We start from the raw sequence: 22626 nt of genomic DNA on the forward strand, positions 1-22626 counted from the left end.
GAAAATTAAATTGTATCTCAAGTAGTAATTCATGACTTTTTGTTTCCCTCTGGTCTGAATATGATGAGACACAGACTTTTTATTCCCCACTCTTCGGTTCAGTTCAGCTTATTTATTTATTCCTTTGCAATATGATGCCTCAAATTATTTTTAAGACTAGGAAATCTATGTCACAACTCAAAAAATATATAATCAACTCATTAAAGTTTAATGTAATCATATTGACTGATTCAAATTTAGTTACATACCTTCTACCTCACTTCTGGTTATAAAATGTGTGGAAAAATGTAATTTATGGCACCATTTTGTAAAAAGTTGCCTAGTTTTATGGCATGAAGTCATCATTTGAGACAATCCCTCCTTCTGAACAGGAATCTCAGTGGGCAGCTGAACAAGTGGAAAGACAAGAACACATTCTGTTCCAGGGCAGATGTGTCACAATGTGGCTACACATTTTGGACATTTGGCCTAAAATTGCCAATATCTACAGTCAGATCGATAATTAGATTTAAACTGCAACGTTGATGGATTGGGCCAAAGAAGGACCCAGGAATTTCTTGCCATTGTGCCCAGCTGGGAATATGACAGGCGGGACACAAAAATCTCCAAAGCTCAGTGTTGGCAAACTGCAGCAAAGCAGAGCATTTTAGGCCATCATTCCCTCCACCGTCATTCATGTTGTGGATGCTTTAATCTGGGAGCAAATAATTGGGCACTGCATGTTACAGATGCCAGTCAATATGGCCTCAGAGTGGAGAAAAGGAGATGCTCGAAGCAGTGATGGAGCACCGAGTGGAGTCACCCTCCAGTAATCCTCCGCACCCCTTGCTTTGAGCGCGGATGCGAGCTGGTGTGATTGATGACGCCACTAATGGAGTATGTAAACACAGGCAGCCTGGTTATCTCTTATCTGACAGAGAGGGGAAGGCCTGTGTCAACAGCTGCTCCTCCTTGCCATTCGTCTTCTTCCGTCACCTCATCTCCTCCTCTGTCTCATTTACGTCGCGCGACACCAAGCCCCGCGTTTAATTACTCTCATCTGTGGTTGAGTCGTTCTCGTTTGACAGGTCTATATCTTATTTGAGCAAAATCTTTATGCAGCGTATAAATTGTCATAAACACTAATAAGTGCTGTTTACAGAGAGCCCATGAGGTCCTTTTGTTGCTCCACATGGGCCTCGTTTCATCCACATGCCTTAATCACCTTAATGTGCTTGCTGAGCTGTTACCTTCACCGAAGGAATCCCATATGCATTCATTTCTCCATACATTAAAAGCCAGATTGATAGCCATCAAGCAGGCCTTGGCCACTGACACTCATAACATTCAGTTTAACACAAACCAGATGGATGAGGACCTCTCCAGTGGCACACACACACACATACACACACTCTTTCCCTATAGGTACCCCAAACATTTACCTCTTTCTCAGGACAGGGGATGAGCTTTCCTAATTAAAAGTCAGATATATATAGGCCCCTTGGTGGTAGAGGGAGAGTATTCAAGCAGGATCCATTACTGACACACTGGGGACCCAGAGAGCCAAAGTGAGGGCGAAGGTTGAAACGATGGGATGCAGGATGGATGCCAGCAGTGACCATCTGTACAGTGTCGTCTGTACAAATTAAGATTACAGAACAGAAAGCGGTAGTTATGGTTGTTGTGATGGCTGTAATCATAGTCTGACCAAAAAGCGGTAGCTGTGGGTGCTCCGGGCCGGCCGAGAGGTGCGAACTGTGATCTCTCTGGCTGCATTGTGTTCACACTTGAACGGGAGCCAAAAAGCCTGTGAAGTATTTGAGCCAAGAGAGGTAGAGAGAAGTGTGGAAATGAAACAATGGTTTACACAACAGTGAAATAGGGCTTTTCCTCTTTTCTTCCCAGCAGGCCTTAAGAGAGAGAGCTTTGCTGGCCCTCGTGTCCTGGCTAATCACAGGCCATGGTGGGGGAGAAGAAGAGGTGGAGTGCACATGCTCAGAAACACATGCAGCGCGTTTAGCCATCATGCTAATTTTATAAGATGACAGACTTTTCTAAAAGTTTACATCCATTTCAGAATGAGCTGAAGCTCATCATATATACAGTTAATAGCTGATATTACTAATCAAAGCTGCCCCACACACATCTACCAGAGACAAATAAGTTATTTTCAATTAATATTTCTACACAGGAAAAAATATAGATTGCATTTTCTGTAAAATTAGAAGGTTATTGTTAGTTCATTTTTTTTCCTTTCTTGCATTTCATCTTGTTGACATAGAACTGATGGAAAATATTAACACATTTGGCTTCTACAACTTGTCAAAATAAACGGTCTCGTATAAAATAAAAAGCCTTGTATACTATAGAAATCACCCATTTCTATAGTATTAGTGAGTTCTGCATACTGTATAAATCATTAATTTCTATAGTATACGAGTGCAATGACAATGTGTGTGAAAGTAGGAGTCTCATCAGTAAATACAAGCCTTCAGTTTGAGTAGAACAACTCTATTTGTGCATCTGGTTTTACCTTACAAAAAAATATTTATTTTCTCAAATTTTGCAACTACAAGGAAGAGTCATTTAAACACTTATGGTTTTTATTTCAAATGTTATCTGTAAACTTCACTGTACAACAAACAAGTTAACAATACTGTTAACAGTTTAAGATTTAAAATATATTAATTTAACCAAAATGTTTGTTTAAAATAGCAGATGAACCAGACTTCTCCCAGAAGATGACGGAAAAACAAGTTTTTAACCGTTCCGTTTTATCTAGATTTTAACAGACAGAATCCCAAAAACTTATTTCTAAACTTCAGGATAAAACATCATGTCAACTCTTTTCATGACAGCAGGGCAACTTTTTGTATGTTTGAACCTGCATTTCGATGATTTATCTTTGGCAATAAACTTCAAGTATTTGATGTTGGAAGTCTTAAGCTTCAGTTCCCCCTGCAGATTCTCCATCAGGAAAACATTAATTTCACCTCCACCTGCAGGAAGCATGGTGATGTAGTGGAAAGCTCACTTAACCGAAACAGTATTCAGACAGTTTGAATAATATACAGGTAGCACCAATTTGGTGCCTTCATATCCTCTGTGAAGGCACTGGCATTTATTTAGGGGCCTCTGACTTAACTGGACTGATTCAAATTGCATGTCATATATTCCAGAACATTTTGGGGCAGAATTTATTTACTACTTTCTTCTTTGTTACTTTGCTAGCAACACTTTTTCTCATAACAAAGTGTTTTGGCGTGGGAGCTCAATCTACTCTGTGGGTATTCCGATGTGTTTTGTACAGCTTACGAATATTTAGCATGAGATATAAAAAAAACAAAAAAACTCTTGTATCGTTTTCCTTTCACTTTTTCTGACAATAACAGCTTCTTACCAAATGTTTGCTTTGTTTCCTACATGACTTACGGTATTTATTTACCTGAAACAGAGTAAACAGGGTGAATACAAACTTTCCAAACTTTAGTGTAAAGTGTTTTTAAAAAGTGGATCATTTTTTCATTCACTTCACAATTATGTAGATTTTTTTGTTGGTCTGTCACAAAAAGTCTTAACAAAATAACATCACAAAATGTGAAAACAATTACAAGGTATGAACAATTTTTCAAGGCAGTTTTACAATAACGAAAAGTTCCAAGTAAGAAAGGCTTTAAAACAAAAAATGTTTCTCTTTTTCTGTCCCTATAAGTGATATTCTAAGAGTTGCTCCGTAATTAAATAACGAGACATTTGGCTTTTTAAAGTCATTTCATTCGGAGGTAAATCTTTTAATCTCGGGTCATCAGTAAATGCTGGCTATATGCCATGGCAGAGCAAGAAGAGGAGATGGAGAGAGGAGAGAGAGAGAGAGAGAGAGAGAGAGAGAGAGAGAGAGAGAGAGAGAGAGAGAGAGAGAGAGAGAGGAAAAAGCGGAGTCTGGTTTTTATAATGAAACCTTCTGCTCAGATGGTTCCAATAAGCCTCCCAGCCTGCAGCCATGCAGGGGCTCTGCCACATGCTGTCCTGCCCAACCACACTACAATCCCCTTTTTTGGCACCAAATTTTACCACTTAACATTTCTTGTTCATTCTACGTCTCGAATTTAAGTCTCCTGCAGACACTTGGGAGGACTACAGGTGATCAGAACCGAGATAAGAGCTGCGAAGACGAGAGGAGGAATGTGTGTAGCTGTCGTTTTCTGACCGCCTCGGCTTTGAGTGGCACGTTCTGCACATCGCGGCGTTCGTGTGTTTGATCTCGTTTCAGCAACTTCTTATCGCTAAGTATAAAATCTAAGGAGGATCACTGAAGGTTGATGCGACATCTTCTGTTTTAAGCCGACGCACATCTCCGAGATTCAAGATGAATCTTTTGGAATTCATGTTAAGCATGATGATTTCGGATCATATGACCATAAATAGATTTACTTCTCCTACCTTCTGCCACCTTTCATTCCGCCCTAAACATCAAAATGGGGATGTTTTTATTTGCGGCACCCTGTTAAAAACTCCTAACATAACATTTTTTTTCAGATCTCCTCATTCTGAAGCTCTCCTACACTTGAATATTAATAAATAATTGTCAGAGTTACATTCTTTTGCAACGTTGTCCCGAGCAGCCCTTCTACTTCTCTGTTTGTTTTCGCACAGTTCCAGGAATTGTCCCTCTCTGTGTCTCCCTTCTCATGTCAGTCGAGCAGAGTGGAGGTCAAGTTGTGTCGGCGTTGAATGTGTGCTTCCTCGCCTCATTATTATTTGTCATTACTCACGGACTGGATCCGTGCAACTTGAGTGATTTAGCCGCTTTGCCTGAGCGCAGGAAATGTTGCTTTGTGTTTTCAGCGCCGTGCAAAGAGCCAGAGAGGAACATTGCGATGTGCGCTGCGTTTTCATAGGCTCGACTTTAAAGAAACGTGTTGGGCTGTTCTGTTCTCGATTTGTGGTGTTGGATAAATAGTTTCATTTTTGTTTAATTTGAAACTACGTTTAAATAAAGCTTCTTAAACTTGTAAAATTCTGTCAGCATGCCTGTAGTTTCATTAGACGAGACAACATAAATCTATGTAACCATGTGTTTATTTAGGCAAATGTAACATGGTTCGCATTTGTTGACTTCATTGCTAAATATGTGTTAAAGGTCTTGAAATAATAAATGTTTTACTACAGTAAACAGTTATTTAGCAAGTTTACTGGTGACATGAAATGAAAACACAAATCGGCACAATAATGGTCATTGATAGTCAATGGATCTGGTGGCATCATTTCTTCTTTACCAAAATCACCATTACAACTATGTACATTATCATTTATGACATCATCCATGGATTTAAATAAACTTCTAGAACAGCCAATAACTTTGTTCCTTGTAAAGATGTTGGAAATATTAAAACAACTTAAGGAACAGAGTTTATTTTGTCACCTCTTACAGTGATGAGCATGGTAACAATTAAAAACTTTGGTGTTTTTTTTCGCAGTTTAAATTTCTCAGTTGTAACTTTGATTTTGAGAAAATGGCCTTCATTCAAGTCACAGGAGTAGGGCCTTATTTGGGCTTTGAGTGACTCATTTTTTTTTTGTCACACTTATAAATCTGGTTGTTCCACTTCAAACACTGCGGTTAGAGTGTGTATGTGACCCTGATGTACAGTTCATATTTCCCCATTTACACTGCACCTGTTTCAGTATAATGAGCCAATATATCTGCTCACTAATTGCCCTGAATACATATCATAAAAACCTGCCTGTAAAAGCAGGAGGAATGGTAAAACAGATATAGGCCATGGCGGCATCTATATATATTTTTTTTATTAAAAGTATCACACATAATAAGCAGAAGGCACATACATACACTTCAAGTATCGTTCGTGTGCTTGCAGTCACAGAATAAAAAAAAAATCCTCTAAAATAGCATACACACACACACACACACACACACACACGCATGCACACAAACACTCCTCCACACACTTGTCCAGCCTTTTAACAGGAGGCTGTAAATAACACAAAGCCATTTCATTAACGAGGTCCAGCCTAAAAACTCTCCGACTCTCCTCCCTTAAAGCGCACACACTTCCTGTTGTAAGTTACCCCAACCTGGCAACTCTGCACATGGCAACCTGCTCATTCAGACGATCTTCAGGGGGGGGGGTGCTGAGGTTGGACGTAGAAGAACGGCGCTAAAGCTAACCTGCATCGGCTGCAGGTTAATTTCTTTTGTATTACATGAAAAGATCACTCTATTTCTTTTAAAAGATGATATTTAATGGCTGGCTATTTCAAGCAAAACTTAAAAACTCCTAATGAAACTCTTGCTGACGGTGGCGTGGTGTGTTTGGCAAGCGTATTTTCAGCGCACCCACTAGAGATGGTAGCTGTGCCACTCTCCTTTAATACGAGTTAAAGGAGTTGTGTCATTAGTGAGCGAGGCCACATTCTGACACTCTCGGTTCAGTGTAGACACACGTTTGCAAGCACATTCACACTCGCGCAACAACCCAGATGGCTTTTACAAGGCCCAAGGCCCTCCCCGGCCCGCCTCCCTGCCTGGGTTTTAATTATGTCGAAGGCTGCCCTGGTCTGATAAAATGGGTCACGTTTAACACGACTTCACTCGCCTTCACCCTCATGCCGCATACCCTCTCAGTCACCTTGCGTGCATCTACTTTATCTGCATGACAGTGGAAAAGGAAGACACGGAGCTTTCGTCGCAGTATTACACAGAGACAAACGGTAATCGGGTTATATATTTTAACCTAATCACCGTTGCCCCTGTGATGTGTGTGTTTGAGCTGTGCTGGTGTGTGTGTGTGTGTGTGCGTGTGTGTGTGGATTTACAGCCTGCTTCCTTTTTAGCTGTCATTAGACTGCCAGACATGGCTACACAGGTGTACTGTTACCAGCATTAGTAATAGGCTTTATACTCACACACACACACACACACACTCTCTCACACGCACGCGCGCACACACACACCCACACATATCCCGATCCACTTTATTTTTAAAGGTCCAATCGTTCCTCGCAGCGTGACTCCTCCTGATGAAACACTTTAACTCAGCTGCTCATTCTCTTTATTTGGACTCAACGTGTTTTCACTGATTTCAGAGTAAGGCCAGGGATCCAGCTAAACAACAATATTTGAATGTTAAAGTGCGTGCATAAACATGTATGAAAGATGAAACCCGGTACAGGTGTGACGGCAGCAGAGGTGCGCCAGTCAGTTTTGATCTACAATTTCCGATCTACAGTTTTTGTAGAGCTTTGACCGTCCTTTCTCGTTGCGTCCAGTTTCTCTTTTAGCAACTACAACAAAAGAAGGTATATGGTTGGACATGAAGCAATTAGTATTTTTTTAAATGATGAAACAGAGTTGTAGTTTGTTTTTGTTTTTTAGCAATTTCTGCCTTCGGAGAAATTATCTTTGAGACTTAATCACAGTTTATATATCTATTTGCTTTTAGAGATCACTGGAATAAATATGAGCTACAATTTACAACCGATATTACCAGTTTTGTCTGCGTCACACCATAAAATATGCTTTATCATCCTGTTTTATAAGCTCGTGTTTATCACCTACTATTAGTCATTTATACATGCCTGTACAGTCAGTTTCGTTCACAAATATTAACATTGACCACGCAGATTCAAAAGCTTCCAAAAATTATATCAGGATGAATTCACAAAAAACTGGATCTTCTGATTGTCATTTCTGAGCAGAAGATGGAAAAAGAAAAGAAAAGAAAAACACATCATGTGATTTCTTTGACGGTCAAGTTCACCATCTTCCACCATCTGATATCACTTCCTGTAACAGAAACATGCAAATTTTCTAAAGGGAGATTAACCGTATGTAATTGTAAACCTTTTCATGTGGCAATTTCTTTGTACAACTCTGGAAATTTTATGCATTTTTTACTTCAATATATGTTTTTTTCTTTTTTTAATCTTGGAATTAATCATTAAAGGGATGCATCATTTCGTTGTTTTGTTTTTTTTTTACAAATTGAAATGCGTCTTATTTATTTAGAAAAGCTGTTTAGAGACAGTTCCTGCTGTTTTTCCTGACGTTTTGAGGAATGCCCCATCAGGTCAGGACCTCAGGTTCTCCGGACTGCAACCTGATGAGCGTGTTTGTGAACTGATGCTCCTAGTTCAACATGCCAAGTGAATCCGGTGCAGAAATAAAGCAAATTACTGGTGCAAAACATTTAACCATTTTCTTCAGGCATTCTCCCCTTAGCACACTTTTTTTTTACCCTGTCATTCTCTTTTACATCATCCAGTCATAATTTACATCCTTTCCATGTCACCTTTGATCAGAGCTACAGTCCACTAAAGTTATTAAAATAAGAATAATCTCCTTTAGGCCGCCTTCCCCTCCAGTTTCTGTGGGACAAACTTTAATGGCAGGACCCCTTGTGAGCCCGTCCACCTCTCACCTCCACACACACACACACACACACACACACACACACACACACACACACACACACACACACACACACACACACAAATGAGTGCAGAGACACACTCATTTAGACTGCTGAGTGATATGGTGGGGCTAGGGTCTTCTCTGCAGGACCCCATCCATCACACACACATACACACACTCATCCGAATGAGGACTTACAAACACACTGGAGCGTTTTCATGATCTGCACTCTATCAGTCTCTTTATTAGTCTGCCTGTGGGTGTGTATGCATGCGTGTGTGTGTGAGCGCGCGTGTGAGCATGTTAAAGGGGCCTCCCAACTGGAAACAGACCCATTTCCAGAAAGGATACAAACTCCAACACACACCTCTTTATTTCCTTTCAGTCGCGCTGCACCTTAATTTGCAACACTTCTAACAACCAACTCTGCAGCCCGCTTCACAGCCACTCAATCTGTCACTGTCGCTGCCGCGTTTCCATGTCTGTCTTTTTCGGCCGAGGTAGAACACAGTGTACGAGTGTGTGTGCGTGTGTATGCGTGTGTGAGTGCATGCCATTCTCTAACAGCCATTCTCATATATTCTCTACATAGCCACACCGGCCTTGTGTTTATGTATATTTACAGTATAAGTCTGCAGCTGCCGAGAGCAAGGGAAGTTTCATTTCCCACCTCTGAGGAGTTCTCATGCCAGGCTGCCCCCTGGCTCCCTTAAAAGGAAATGCATCCCGTCCTGCAACCCCCAGTTTTATTGTTCTCTCTCTCTCTCTCTCTCTCTCTCTCTCTCTCTCTCTCTCTCTCTCTCTCTCTCTCTCTCTCTCTCTTTATTTTGGGGGGTTTACTTTGCAAATGTGCTGAAGCTAGAATAAAAAAAAATAAAAAAAAAGTCTTGGAATAAAAAATAAATATTTCTCCATTACTCTCTTTCATCTCCAAGCAACATATTTTATTAGTCTGCTGCTTCCCCAGGATACGTTCAGGTAAACCGGGGCAGAGTAAGCTTTCCCTCTGCATGTTTCACGAGCTGTATGTCCTGTTTTTTCTCTAGAAGAAAATGCTTTTTTTTTTTTTCAAATTCTCCATGATATTTTCTGTTAAGAAGCATATTTTCTCTGTGTTTCACTCTACGATACTCAAAGCAGTTCCTTCTTGAAATGACAAAACCTGCTTTGCTCTCTACCCCACATGTATACAAATGAATGCAAACTAGGGTGTGTTCACACATTGAAAAACTGAGGCTTGTACAACAAAAGCGCCACGATCACACCTTATAAAAATATTCCCTCAGACACACAATAACCTGGCAGTTACGTCTCAGATGCTGTAAGTCTGCTCCTATCTTCATCTCCCATCAAAATCACAATCACCGCGACGCTCCGAGCAGCCATTTCCATTTTCTGCCCTCCGTCAAAGGGAAAATAATATGTACCTTGTCACCAATGTCTACCCGTACAGGCAACTTCGCTCTACTAATTCAGCCCAGCGCTCCACAGACATCCGTCAGATATAACTGGCGGAGGAGAGGGCATGCCGAGACAGCCATTAAAGGTTCCTAGCTGTCAAAGGTTCCCCTTTGTGTTGTGAGGGGCGATATAAGTGTCGTGCTCTTATCAGGGCTTCCTGTGGAGTTTGCTCTGCATCCTGTCCACTTAGAGCCGCTCCTCTTTCAGAGAAATCTTATTGTGTCTTTGTGCGAGTGTATGTGTGTGTGTGTGTGTGTGTGTGTGTGCGCGCGCAATGGTACGTGTCTGAGGGTGTGCGTGTGTGTAATGTCAAGTGAGTCATATTTTTTGACTGTGTTTAATCAAGTCAAACTACAGATCAAGTTTTGAAATACAAAAAGAGGATGGTAAATAAACTTGGAATTCTTCATTTCATTGACTCTCATTCGTTTTTCTTGTCTTTTGTTTTCTCGTTTGCGACCCAATGACGATGCTTGCGAGTCTGCTCGGTGAAAATCGGGGAGACGAGCTCATTTAAAAAGAGAAAATATGATTTGTAATATGCAACTTCTGTTTGCCTTCCTGTCCCACAGTGCGTCTGAATAAAACCCTGCATAATCGCTTGAGCACTGCTGTGTCTTGACCTTTCAAAGTTGTTTGTGGGTTTAGATCTAAGTAATTAACTTTGACTGATGTGAGCTGTTGATCCCAGTGATTGTCACGTTGATTATGTTTTAAATTTAGTGGGAAGGCAAGAATGACAGAGCTCGGCAAACTGATGCTTAAAAATAAGATCTAAATGAATGTTTAACCTCAGTGTGCAGATCAAGAATGAGGAAATCGACTCCTTTGGGGGGGAAAAAGAAGAGAATTTCAGCAAGATGAAGACAGAAATGGCTTTAATATTACAGTCTGCTCCAAAAGCATCCATGCTGTTTCTACTTTCTGTTGAATTTTGCCATGTAATAACAAGAACATTTGACAAATTAAAGTATAATGAACAACAAGTATCCGAAAAAACGTCCAGTCAATGTGTTTCTATGGTTGCGGGGTCACAGGGGAGCTGGTGACCATCTCCACTGGTTATTGAAGCAATATACAATGCTACCTGCATCAACCTTTGCATCAAGCTGACTCTACGTTAACGTCCCTTAATAAACTTTAGTGCAATCAGTTGCCTTCAGACGTTACCTAGTTATTTAATAGGCTCCACCTGAGGCAGTGTTAATACCTCTACCTATTTGTGGAGGCCGAGAGAACATTAGTGAACATACAGCGTAACAAAGGCTGAGGGACACCTGACAGGTCAGTGATACGGTTGTGGAGAGTTTTAGAGCAGGATTAGATCATCTGTCTATTTTGGAAAGAACTGTTGAATCGGTCATCTGAACATTAAGAGAGAATAGCATACTTCCAAGCATACGAAGACATGAAGGGTAAGATAACTCTGCGTAGGAACAAAGATAAAAAAAAAAAAAAGTCCTGTTAAAAGTCAGTCAAAGTTCACACCAACACCCAAAGAGGAATATGTGGAAAGATGCACATCCGATTTGGATGGATCAGTCAGATCCATCCAAATCTGACTGAGCTGGAGCTATTTGCAAAGACGTATTGGCAATATTTGATCTGGTTGCGCAAAGTTGATACAGACATTCCTCAAAGACTTGCCGCCACAATTGCGGCAAAAGATGGATCTAAAAAAAATTGACTCAGGAAGGCTGAGTACAAATGCAAGCCACACGTCACGTCTGGTGTTGCTATGGCATAAAATCCTCCCAAAATATATCCAGGCTTAAAGCTGCAACGGGACAAAAATATGAACTTGATGGTGAGCTCTTTTGCAAACAGCATATTTCAGTTTCAGGTTTTATTTCCAGTCTGTAAAGTTTGAGCGGCTTAGGGGGGTAAAATTCAGAGTAGCTAAGTTTACTTTTGTTAAAAACCCTTTTACACATGGAGAGCTGATGATTTCCAGCCTGGTTCTCCTCCTTCTCCTGCTCCGTGTGACATGTGTAGATGGAGGGAGGTGGAGTGAATGAAAAAAAAAAAGGTAAAGGTAAATAAACAAACAATCAGCCACAAGCTTGTTCTGGCTCTCCTTCTCTGTTGCCCCTCATTTAAGGCCTTATAAATCAGGTTTCCACCCAGAGACAGGGTGTTAGCGGGCCTCCGAGACAACACACACACACACACACACACGCAGAGTAAGACACACGTGTGCCAACCAAGATACAAAAAAAAAAAAGGAAAGCACACATCCAAGCACCGGTCTGCTGCTCATTAAGTTCATGTTAAGAAACATCGGATGGGTGTACAAGAGCTACGCTGGTAGGAGGAGGTAAAATAAGAGTGTGTGGAAAATCCAAGGCTATAGTAAGTTGGCTTAACTACATAAAAATGTGTGCACCCAGTCTCCATCTGGAGCTTAGCTTCATTTTTAACATATGTTAATAAAATATCTATAATACCTGTTGTAGCTCCCCAGTAACAAGTGCACTCTGACTCCACCAGCTGCAGAGAGGATATTAGGCTAAGGAGTAGGTGAGCATGTGTGTGTTGAGAGGGTCTGCCTGGTTAGTTTTCAGAGTCTGTTTTAGCACATAAAAAAAAAAAAAAGGTCTGGACTTTATCAGGCTGGGTTGTAAATTGGGAGCAGAATGGACAGTGGACAGAGGTGTGAGGGATGTGGGGCTACACCCCGTTATAAGCCTTTAAACATATCTAAATGGATTCAGGGAAAACACAAAGGAAGGAGCCAATTTGCGTACAGGTTTGGTTTGAAGATCGGCAAATGGATGTGCACAAGCAGAATCTGACCTTTTTCCCCCACTTTGGTCGAGGTTTTTCATCACTTGTTGAAGGGTTGAACAATTATTTTTACCCAAAGTTCCAGGAGGCATTGTTATTCTAAAAAAAAGGCCCCGCTAACAAGGCGGGTAAGTTCACACCTCGGGTCAAAAGAGGCACAGCGGCTGTTATTACCTCAACCATGCGTGCCTGCCTTCGCCCCAAACTGTTGCCGCTCTTATGCAAGCCACGCTTCCACACCTTGATCCAGACCCAGAACATATTTACTCACTAAACTTGGCACCTGTACCCACCCACAAAAAAAAAAAAAAAACGAAAAAAAAGAAAAAGCACCTTCTGCACATGCTAACTCAAAAAGCAAGAACGCGGTTATTCACACTTTACGAGCGGTTGAAAATAAACAAAACGTGACCGTGCCTTCACCAAGCCGGAGAAGTTCACAAACTTTGCACGTTTAAAAATGTCAGATGGCTCGTTGGTTCTTCTCCATCGCACCTCGACTTCCTTACGCAGACATTTGACTGTGATTAGGAGTGCAGCGAGTCAAGCCAAAGGTCAGCGCTGCATTCAGACGAGGTTGATTGGTTGTTGTAATTAGAGGAGTTTTGCTCTGTCTCAGGCCAGTTCTCCCCCAGAGGATTCACGCTGGCTCCCCGGTATCAGTATCAGCAGCAGTAGCGGAGCGAAATCAGAGCCCAGCTTGCTGAAGACTCAGATCCCGAGGTGGTTTAGCTGACTCCAAACTCGCCGCTATCTCCCTCTGATAAATGCGCTATACCTTTGGCATTCTGTGTTGTCAAGTTGCAAAAAGTTCCAAATTACTCTTTTGTAAATGTATCACTCAGAATATTAGTCAGAGATGTCGCAGGTTGAGAACAAGGTTGTACTTATCTGTACGCTTCTCAGCTAACAATAAGGCCTTCTTCTATTCTTCTGCTCTTCCTCCTTCGCCGCAACCTTACGTCCGCCTCCATTCTCTGTGAAAGCGGGTAACTTGAAACCCGTTCTCTGAGTCTCTGGGGGCTACAGGGGTTACAAAGGGTGATCAATACATGCCAGAGAAAGTCATTAGACAAGTGAAAGAAGCCCCAGTTTGTATACTCCCTCCTCCTTATCCTCTTTCCTTCCCTTGTTAGGACCAGCAACTTTAGCTGGCCTTAACACCCATTGACATGTTGGCGCTCGGCAACTTAAATGTTCAACTGCCATCTTAATCTCCACACTGTGGTTTTGGAAGGATTATTCTTTTTTTGCTCAAAAACAAAATTAAGTTTTCTTAAAAACTATTGCACATCACATCTGCCCCCCCCCCCCCATCCCCAATGCCGGAAGAAGAAACAATGCAATATGATAATAATGCTCCAGAGAGACCTAGCTATGTATTTGACATGCAATTCGATCCCCAGATAAGCACAACAGCTCTCACACATCGTATGTAGCACAGATGTGTGCCACTGCTATACAGAATCACAAGAATCTGCTAGAATCAGCACATTATTTTACTGCAGTATTGCACAACTCACCCTATGACATCATGATTTGATCTCATTCTACGCTACGCTGTTTGCACATGTAAGGATTCACTCATCTCAGCGCGTTTGATGCCTAAGACTGAAAGTGAAAGTGGCTGCTTGGCCAAATTTCTGAATAATTTGACACATAATTACTTGACTGTTTGGGGACACGCAAAGCACATTATAATTTCATTCCTAGACAGTGTGCTGATCTCATGTTATATATATATACATATTAAAACAAAATAGTCACATCACGCAAAGTAATGCATCCCATTGTGGTGGTTCACTGTCAGTTTCTCACTCTTGATCCCAATAGACATGACCTATTCAGAATGGAGGTGAAGCAGAAGATCTCATAAATCAAAGAATAAAAACTCCTCTTATTTCCCTGTGTTTAAACCTGTGTAGTAGAATTAGCTTTTAAATACGTCAGACTGATACACGACTTTCTTTCAGGATAATGCTTGTTGTATTGTTGCAATTATTTTATCAGTATTTTAGCAGTGTTGTGTCTCTATATGGTGGCTTATCAATTTTAATCCATTTTACACTAATCTGTTGTATGATCCTAGACCCAAAAAAATTAAAAAATTAAAAAAAACAAATAAAACCCAAAACAACTGTCCTGTTTTGATGTAAAATCCAGTTTCAGTTAAAATCGTCAGGTAAATTCTTAGCGCTTTCTGTATCGTCTCTTTGAACTTGTGCTCTTTAACAGGTGGTGGACGACATGGGCAATGTCAAGTTTGCGTTGGACACCGGCCCAGACGCGACCAGCAACAGCTGGCTCAAGTACGTCCGCTCAGCGCCGTCGTTTGAGGAGCAGAACCTCACCGCCTGTCACCTCACAGGAGACCAGGTAAGTCGCATTCCAGAGTTGTTCTGCTTGAATCTCTGTTCCTCTCCATGTAAAAAACAAACAAAGAATAAAACATTTCACTGGAAAGCAGCGAGTGGGGGGGGGGGGGAAGCAGTTAAAGCTTTCAGTCCATTAATTGTGGGGTTGATGTGTGTGAGTGAGCACACTCGTGTGTGTGTGCGTGTGTGTGTGTGTGTATGTGTGTGCTGTAATGACCACAGATTGCTTTGTTAGTCTAAAGCTGGGCCAGTTGCCAAAGCTGTGAAGAAATTACCCGACTGAAGAGGCTAAGGAATATTAAGACACTCCTGATTTCCATGATAACCATTATTCAAGGCGTGCTCTTTCTTTATGAGGAGTTTCTGTTTAAAGAAACTTGGCCAAGGCACAGTGGATGTTTTTGGAAAGATGCCCAGCCATTGCCCATAAAACTCCAACTGCTTAACTAGGCACTAACAATAACCCCATGCAATGTGTGGATCGCAACTTACTGCTGCAATGGATTAGCATATCTGTGCTGACACACTGACGGTATTACTCTGCCTTTGCTCTGCGTCTGCCTTTTCGGGTCAATTTCCATTTTCACTTGAACACACCATTAGTGGCTTATGTTAAATGGGATTGAGGAATCTTACGTTGAAGCTTGTGTGAATAAGGCAAAAATATATATATAAAAAACAGAGCGGAAAATAATAAGTGACAACCGCATGACAGTAGCCAAATGAATCCATATGACTTGGCTTTGTGTTCCTTCATTCCTGTCACTCCACTCTTATTTGTTTTCTAATCCCTGCCTACATGGCTCACTCCCCTTCCTGTCGCAGCCTCTCGTCGCCTGCTACTTGTTGACTTCCCTCCGTCTTCATGTCTTGATCTGCCGCTTGTCACTGTGACACACCGGGGGGAACAGGCCAGAGCTTCCACTAAGGCCTTAGACGCTAAAGTCTGACCAGTGAAGAAAAGAGACCACGCAAAAGAGACCGGGAGAGAGGGGTAGAGGAGGAGGGGAGGGGGGGCGCAATCTTGGGGCCTCCCAAGATTGACAAGCACCAATTGGCTGGCAACACCAACCCGCCTAATCCTTTTAAGATTTTCACATCGGTGCCCCCTGTTACTGCCACATAATGTCAAAGAAAGAATCAGGGCACCGGAGAAAATTGTGGAGAATTATTGGCGAAAGAAAGGGGCCCACGTGCTCCATTGCTTTTTGATGTGTTTTGCACTTGTTTGTTCTTATCGAAAAGGCTTTGCTTTTGTTTGCCTGACCAGTTGCTTGGGATAGTGGCTTGCTGGTATGACCCTATAATTTATTTACAAACATAGCCCAGCCACACATGCACACACTCACGTACATGCAGCCACTTAGTGGTAAAATATATAATTTAAGAGGCCATTCTGCAATTTTTATTTTCCCTTTTTTTTTTTTCTTTTCTTTTTTCCTGTATCGACATGCACAATGCATGAGGATTTATGGAAATATGTGCGCACGAAGCAAATTCAAACGCAGCCAGTGGCCTTTTAAAAGGGAAGCTGCAAATTTATTTGTTTGTCATTAATGATGTAAGATAGGAACACACGTGTGCACAATCATGCATCATTTAGATATTTATCAGGTGGTGATTTGGCATTGTTTGGTGGAGCAAGAAATAATGCGGGCTTTGTGAATTTCTTTTATTTTCCAGCAAAGTGTGTGTGTGTGTGTGTGTGTGTGTGTGTGTGTGTGTATGCGTGTTTGCGTAGATGTGGTGGGAGAGCATTCGCTCAATTTTCCACACACTTATGTCAAGCAACTTTTCTCACTTAAGTCAGCTTGCAACTGTATCCTCCTGCAATATTCACACACTTTTAAATGATGGCAAAACAAACAAAAGAAATTAACAGTTTCCTGCGATTGTGTAGGTGTAGGTGTGTGTGTTTAGCTCCAAATGAATGAGTTAAGATCTACTCAGAATGCCAAATAGTCGCACAAAACATGGTGTGCTAGTGAGCCCATTCAGGGGCCGCATAAGGCCCAGTTGCTTCTAGTGATTTATACGCCTGAGAGAGTGCAATGAGTGCTTCTAGTGTGTGTGTGTGTGTGTGTGTGGGGGTGTGTGTGTGTGTGTGTGTGTTGGGTTAAGAGTTGATGGGGCTTTAAAGAGAAGATGAACCTTGTCCACCTTCTTGTCAACCCTTCATCTTTTGTGTTTCGAAGTGGAGGCCCTTTCTGGCGCTGTTTGATCTGCCCTTCTACCCTCGGATGGATCCATCAATTCGTACAGACTGTTGCGAGGGTGTGTGTGTGTGTGTGTGTGTGTGTGTGTGTGTGTGTGTGTGTGTGTGTGTGTGTGTGTGTGTGTGTGTGTGTGTGTGTGTGTGTGTGTGTGAGGCCACAGTAGGAGATTATTGCAGGCCCCATGGGCTGGCATTGATCGATGAGGCATCTGTCTCCTAAACACTGGACAGTGAAGGGAAGAAGTCAAGAGAGGGTTGAGGTCTTAATGTAGAATCCAAACAAGTCCATGCTCCAATATGTTTTATTGCAGTAAAAATTAAGCATATGTAATAGAGACCATTTGATTAGCAGCTGGCTGTGTTTATTAAAAGGAAAATCTAGCCTGATATTTGCTTACATTGTAATTTATTTTGGATTTTTAATATTCACTTCTAAAGTTTTTTTTTTTTTTTTTTTTTTTTTTTTAAAGAAATGTGCTTGATGGAACTCAAAATTTGACATTTCATCTCGTTTTATTAAATAATCACTTTTGTTTGTTTTTGTAAAAAAAAAAAAAAAAAAATGTGGCCAAAGATATATTATAGAATAATTACAAATAATGCTCGTTTTAAAATATCTATGTAATCACAATATATAAGTAATGGCAAGTATTTTTTATTATTATTTTTTGTTTGATTTGGAGAAAAATGAAATGTGTGCAAATGATTATAATTGTTTCAAGTAGGAGACAAATACTTTTGTTGGGAGAAAAAAAATGTTAATAATGCCAAATAATTTTTAACGAGTTTCAAGATAATACCTCTATGAACAGCTGATCCGACAGCGAGAGACATAATATCGCCTCCTGGGAAAGAAAGTTCGAATAGCAAAGAGGCCTTTTTCATTGACTGGCCTACATAACGTGTGTGCGTGTGTGTGTGTGAGAGAGAGTGTGTGTGTTATTGGTGTGAATGCCTGATAGAGTGAGTTCAAGTCTGGCCGGGCTTCTTTATCCATTATTTACATCAGTAACAGATTTATCAGGCGGCCGAAGCGGCCACTGAGTTGGAAGATGCGGGGAGGGGTCTGCGCCGCAGATCCCTCAATCCTTTTGGCTGGAGATAAGACGAGGAGGAGTGGCCGACGGGTAACCGAGAGAGCACCAAGGGGCAATGGGGAATCACTAATGAGAGAGAGAGAGGAGGGAGTCTGAAACAGAGAGAGAGTAAAAGAGAAAGAGAGAGAGAGAGAGACTCATCATCATCATCATCATCATCAAAGACGCGCTCGGTGACTAGATTAGCGAGTAACCCAGCAGAGGAGCGTCGAGGCTTCACCCAGCCAGCCGGAGGGAATCAACACCGAGCGAACTCAGCGCCGCCGGCCGACCCGCGACCTGCTGTCCCCGGCCCTAGCCGCAGCAGCGTCCCGCTCTGTCTCCCCTTTCCCTCTCCCTCTCTCGCTCTCTCACTCTCCCTCTGCGGTAAACTTACTATGGGTTGTGTCGCCAACTCCTCCGGGACTGAAGTGCTACTGCAGCTGGAGGCTCTCCGCAGCGCCGCGCAACTTTCTCAACTCTTTCGTCTCACGGAGAAAAGAAAGGTCAGGCCGAAAACCGCGTCGCGAGGCTCCCGCAGAGATTATGTGTGTGTGCGTGTGTGTGTGTGTTATCTAAATGTTGTAAAAAAAAAATAGAAGAAAGAAATAATAATAATAATAATAATAATAATAATAATAATAATAATAATAATAAATTTTCTTCTCTTTGTTTTCTATGTTAAACGAACTAAAACTTGAGAGTTGAGTTGTCCAGCCTCTGTTACCTATATAGGCTTTGTGTTGTGTGTGTGGGGGTGTGTGTGTGTGTGTGTGTGTGTGTGTGTGTGTGTGTGTGTGAAGGCGCGCGCGTGCGTGTGTGTGTGTATGAAGGGGAGTTTTCGGCTGCCTTGCTGCGCTGCAGTTTCACTTGGTGCAGAGCGCCCCCATGTGGTCAAAATCATTGTAATCAGCATGTGTGGTTGGATACGGTGTTATTTAAAAGCAGTATATTTGTTTTGCTTTTTATAATATCACATGAATGATTATTTTTCGTTATTATTGTAATTTTTGTGAAATTGTAATTTAGTCTGTGAGACTATTTCACCTGCTAGATCTAAGAAATAAGGCCTCGGATCAGAACGGCCTTTGTCTGTGACGTTCTTCATCTTCTTTTTTATGCTTTTAGCATAATAACAATGAGTATGTCGACAAGAAATTCGATCAGTTAATTTAATCAGCATTTAATATGTAGATATTAACGTAACGTGCTCTCACTCTTCTCTCAGCTTGACATCTGTGGCTAATATGTTTTGTTTTTCACTTTTTATCTATGAAAGCGTGAATATGAGTGCCGACTTTTTTGTTACTATTTATTTGTTTTCAGATGATAAAGTTACCTTTTATCATTTGTTAATTTTTTATTTTTTTTCATAAAATCTAGATTTTTTTCAGGAGTAAAACGGCTTAGTCGATTTATTCCATTTTATTCTTCTAACGAGTAAGATTAAAATTAAACAATTGCCTCAATGGGATGTCTAACCTTGCTGATATGCAAATTGGAACAGGTAAAGGAAAAGAAAAAAACATCAGAAATGTATTTTTCATTTATTTCAACTTAAAGTCTCCCTCTGTTTTTTCCCCTTACACCCCCCCCCCCTCCTCCTCTCCTTAGATTTATTATAAAGCTGTTCGGGATATTGAAGCAGGGGAGGAGCTCCTGGTGTATATGAAGGACGGGATTTTCCCCGAGGGATCCATGGCACCCAACCTACAAGGTAAGATTAATGCGCGTCATTAGAGCACACTTTAAACAAACTCCAACTCGCATCCTGTGCTGCTTTCACGACTCCTTAACGGACAAAAAAGAAGGAGGGAGAAAAAAAAACACATTTTCTCCTTCCAAAATATTCATCCGTCCTCAATCAATGTGATTTTCTGTAAAATAATTAATGCCAATGATGGATAAAAACTAATGAATCACTTATACTTAAAGGCCCTTTAATTAATAATAACAACATGCAGAACATGGAGAGGTCTGTTCCGATCTTTTATTGTAGTGCACTGCAAAAAAAAAAAAAAAAAAAACTTCAGCTCTCTGCCGGAACACAGGGGCGTCAATTGGCCCTTTTTTTTTCTTTTTGTAAGGAAAGCCTGTGTGAAATTGGAACCTGCCTGTTCGGTAGCGCCGCATATCGAAACCACATTGTGAAACACTTTTTAAACAAAAACAGAGAGGGAGAAGTAATAAAAGCATTTATTCAGGACGGCTTCAATTCTAATCCAATCATGTTTGGCGAAAATATCCATTATTTCTTTACATCTGATACCTGCATTGCATAATAATTGCATTAAATATAAAATATTATTTCATGTGATATTTTTGTTAATGATAGTGACAATAATATTATGAATAATAAGAAAGTTGTTGTACATCTCTCTGAAAACATAGTAGCTATGTCAGTTTTTAGTAAAATTAAAGTCAAACTAACAAACAGTAAAACATCAGGATTGTACAGCTAATTACTGTACTACTGTAGTATTACAATAAAATTGGCCAACATTAATTTACAGGCCCAGTACTGAAAAAACAGCATAAACTGCAATAAATGATCACTCTAATGCACGTTTCAGTCCTTTTTATATGTTTTCTGGGATACATTGTAAATGTACTGTACCAAAGCGTAAACCGATTATAAGCTACTGAACTGCTGAGGACGTTGGGTTTTACTGCAAACCTTCTCAGTGCCACGCTGAGGCCTTCACAACTTCAAACCAAAGAAGTGCTATAAATTAATTCAACAATGTTACAATGAAAGCAACATAATTGTTTCTGTTTTCTATAAGAATTTTTTTCAATAAAAGCTGAAACTAAAACACAGTTTTACATTTAAATTGTTTTAAACTTGCAGCTTGTGGCCTCTAATCCCTCAAAAAAAAAAAATCCAAACAACAACAGGTTGAGCCTTACAATAAATTATTTTTTGCTGTTTATGGTGTATTTATGTTCTCTCGTTCTGTTTCTTCTGTGTGCTATGAACACACACTGCATTTAGTTATTGATTCAAGCTTATAATTGCTTATGTTAAAACATTTTGTTCTTATTACGATTTCAAAAATACAATCATCTCTACTTTTTATTTAGACTTCATTTCCGACATAAATTGTAAGTTACAAAAAGAAAATCCTGATGTTCTCTTATATTTTTGCATTGATGTTCCTTTAGATCTTGCCATTCCTTTGAACTGTGCTGAGCATCAGAGTAAACATAATCTAATTTAGGCCGCTTTGTTTGGTGCAGAACTTGGCCTTTTTTCTTCCTCTTTGAGCATCTTGGACTTATTGTAGCGAAGCGCTGTTGTCAGGTAACAGTGTTTTTTTTTTTTTTTGTTTTTTTGGATTTAAAAAGAAAAGACACCTTTTACTCGTCAATGATTTTACATCGCTTTGCTGAAGGGGGAGCAGGATGTTTGTAAGATGTTCTGCAGCTCATTAAGTTTCCATGTCTGCATGACATACAGAGACGTCGTTGCCAAACTAAGTGAGGGAAATAACGACTGAAAACAGTTTGATTGTTGTGAAGAGGGAAACTGGTGTGCTTTAAGTGGAGGTCAAAGATTAAGTGGGCTTATATATTTGTTATTTTCATCTGTGTCTGTATGTGTGTGTGTGTGTGTGTGTGTGTGTGCGCGTGTGTGTGTGTGTGTGTGCGTGTGTGTGTGCGTGTGCGTGTGTGTGTGTGTGTGTGCGTGTGTGTGTACAGATAGAATACAAGATACAAGAATGAGGCAGCCTGTCAAAATATGTGCATAAAAGCTAAAACCTATGGCTTTGTGTATTGGTGTGAGAGAAGGACTGAAGCTGAATCAATATATCACAGGTGGATTTTCATTGGGAAATACTTTATTTTGGGACGACTAGAAGGAGGACACAGACAAAGTCCACCTTCCAAGACGTTTTGTGTTCTGGTCTCCTCTTGTTTGTGTGACTGAGACAGAAAGGTAGCGCCTGGCAGTGCAGCCCTGCTCTCTGCGTCTGGCTTATCGAAGAAGGAATTTGAAGTAAAGGACTTGAGGAGTCCCCCGAGACCTCACCCATGCTCCCAGATTAGCTGCTAAACTGCACATAATTGTGCCTCCCTTCGTCTCCCAGAGAGCTATTAGTCTCCACTTTATAACCTCCACCACCCCAATCCCACCCCAGCCCACTCGCACACAGCAGACTAACTGAAAAAACACATGTACACTGATATGCACCGAGCAAACGCCTTTGTTTATGCCTATTCTGACACACAGACCCGCTCTCACAATGGACACTTGTGTTGCTTTTACCAGAGCGCCTGTTTCACTACCTTTAAGAT

General features: G+C 40.9%; 1 protein-coding gene across 2 annotated transcripts in view; it reads left to right on the forward strand.

Annotated features, from left to right (window-relative positions):
- prdm16 (PR domain containing 16) overlaps positions 1 to 22626 on the forward strand; it is a 206080-nt gene that overhangs the window by 163810 nt on the left and 19644 nt on the right. The window contains exons 4-5 of one of the 2 annotated variants that reach the window (XM_088007415.1): positions 14897 to 15037; positions 19942 to 20044. In XM_088007415.1, the coding sequence (XP_087863541.1) occupies positions 14897 to 15037; positions 19942 to 20044 (244 nt within the window). Of the gene's footprint in view, positions 1 to 14896; positions 15038 to 17013; positions 18834 to 19941; positions 20045 to 22626 lie in introns of those variants that run through there. The other variant, XM_088007414.1, reaches the window with a different exon arrangement.

Source organism: Poecilia mexicana, unplaced genomic scaffold (genome assembly GCF_051168715.1).
Source record: "Poecilia mexicana isolate PSO_F unplaced genomic scaffold, ASM5116871v1 scaffold_7, whole genome shotgun sequence".
In the NCBI taxonomy this organism is placed as follows: Eukaryota; Metazoa; Chordata; class Actinopteri; order Cyprinodontiformes; family Poeciliidae; genus Poecilia; species Poecilia mexicana.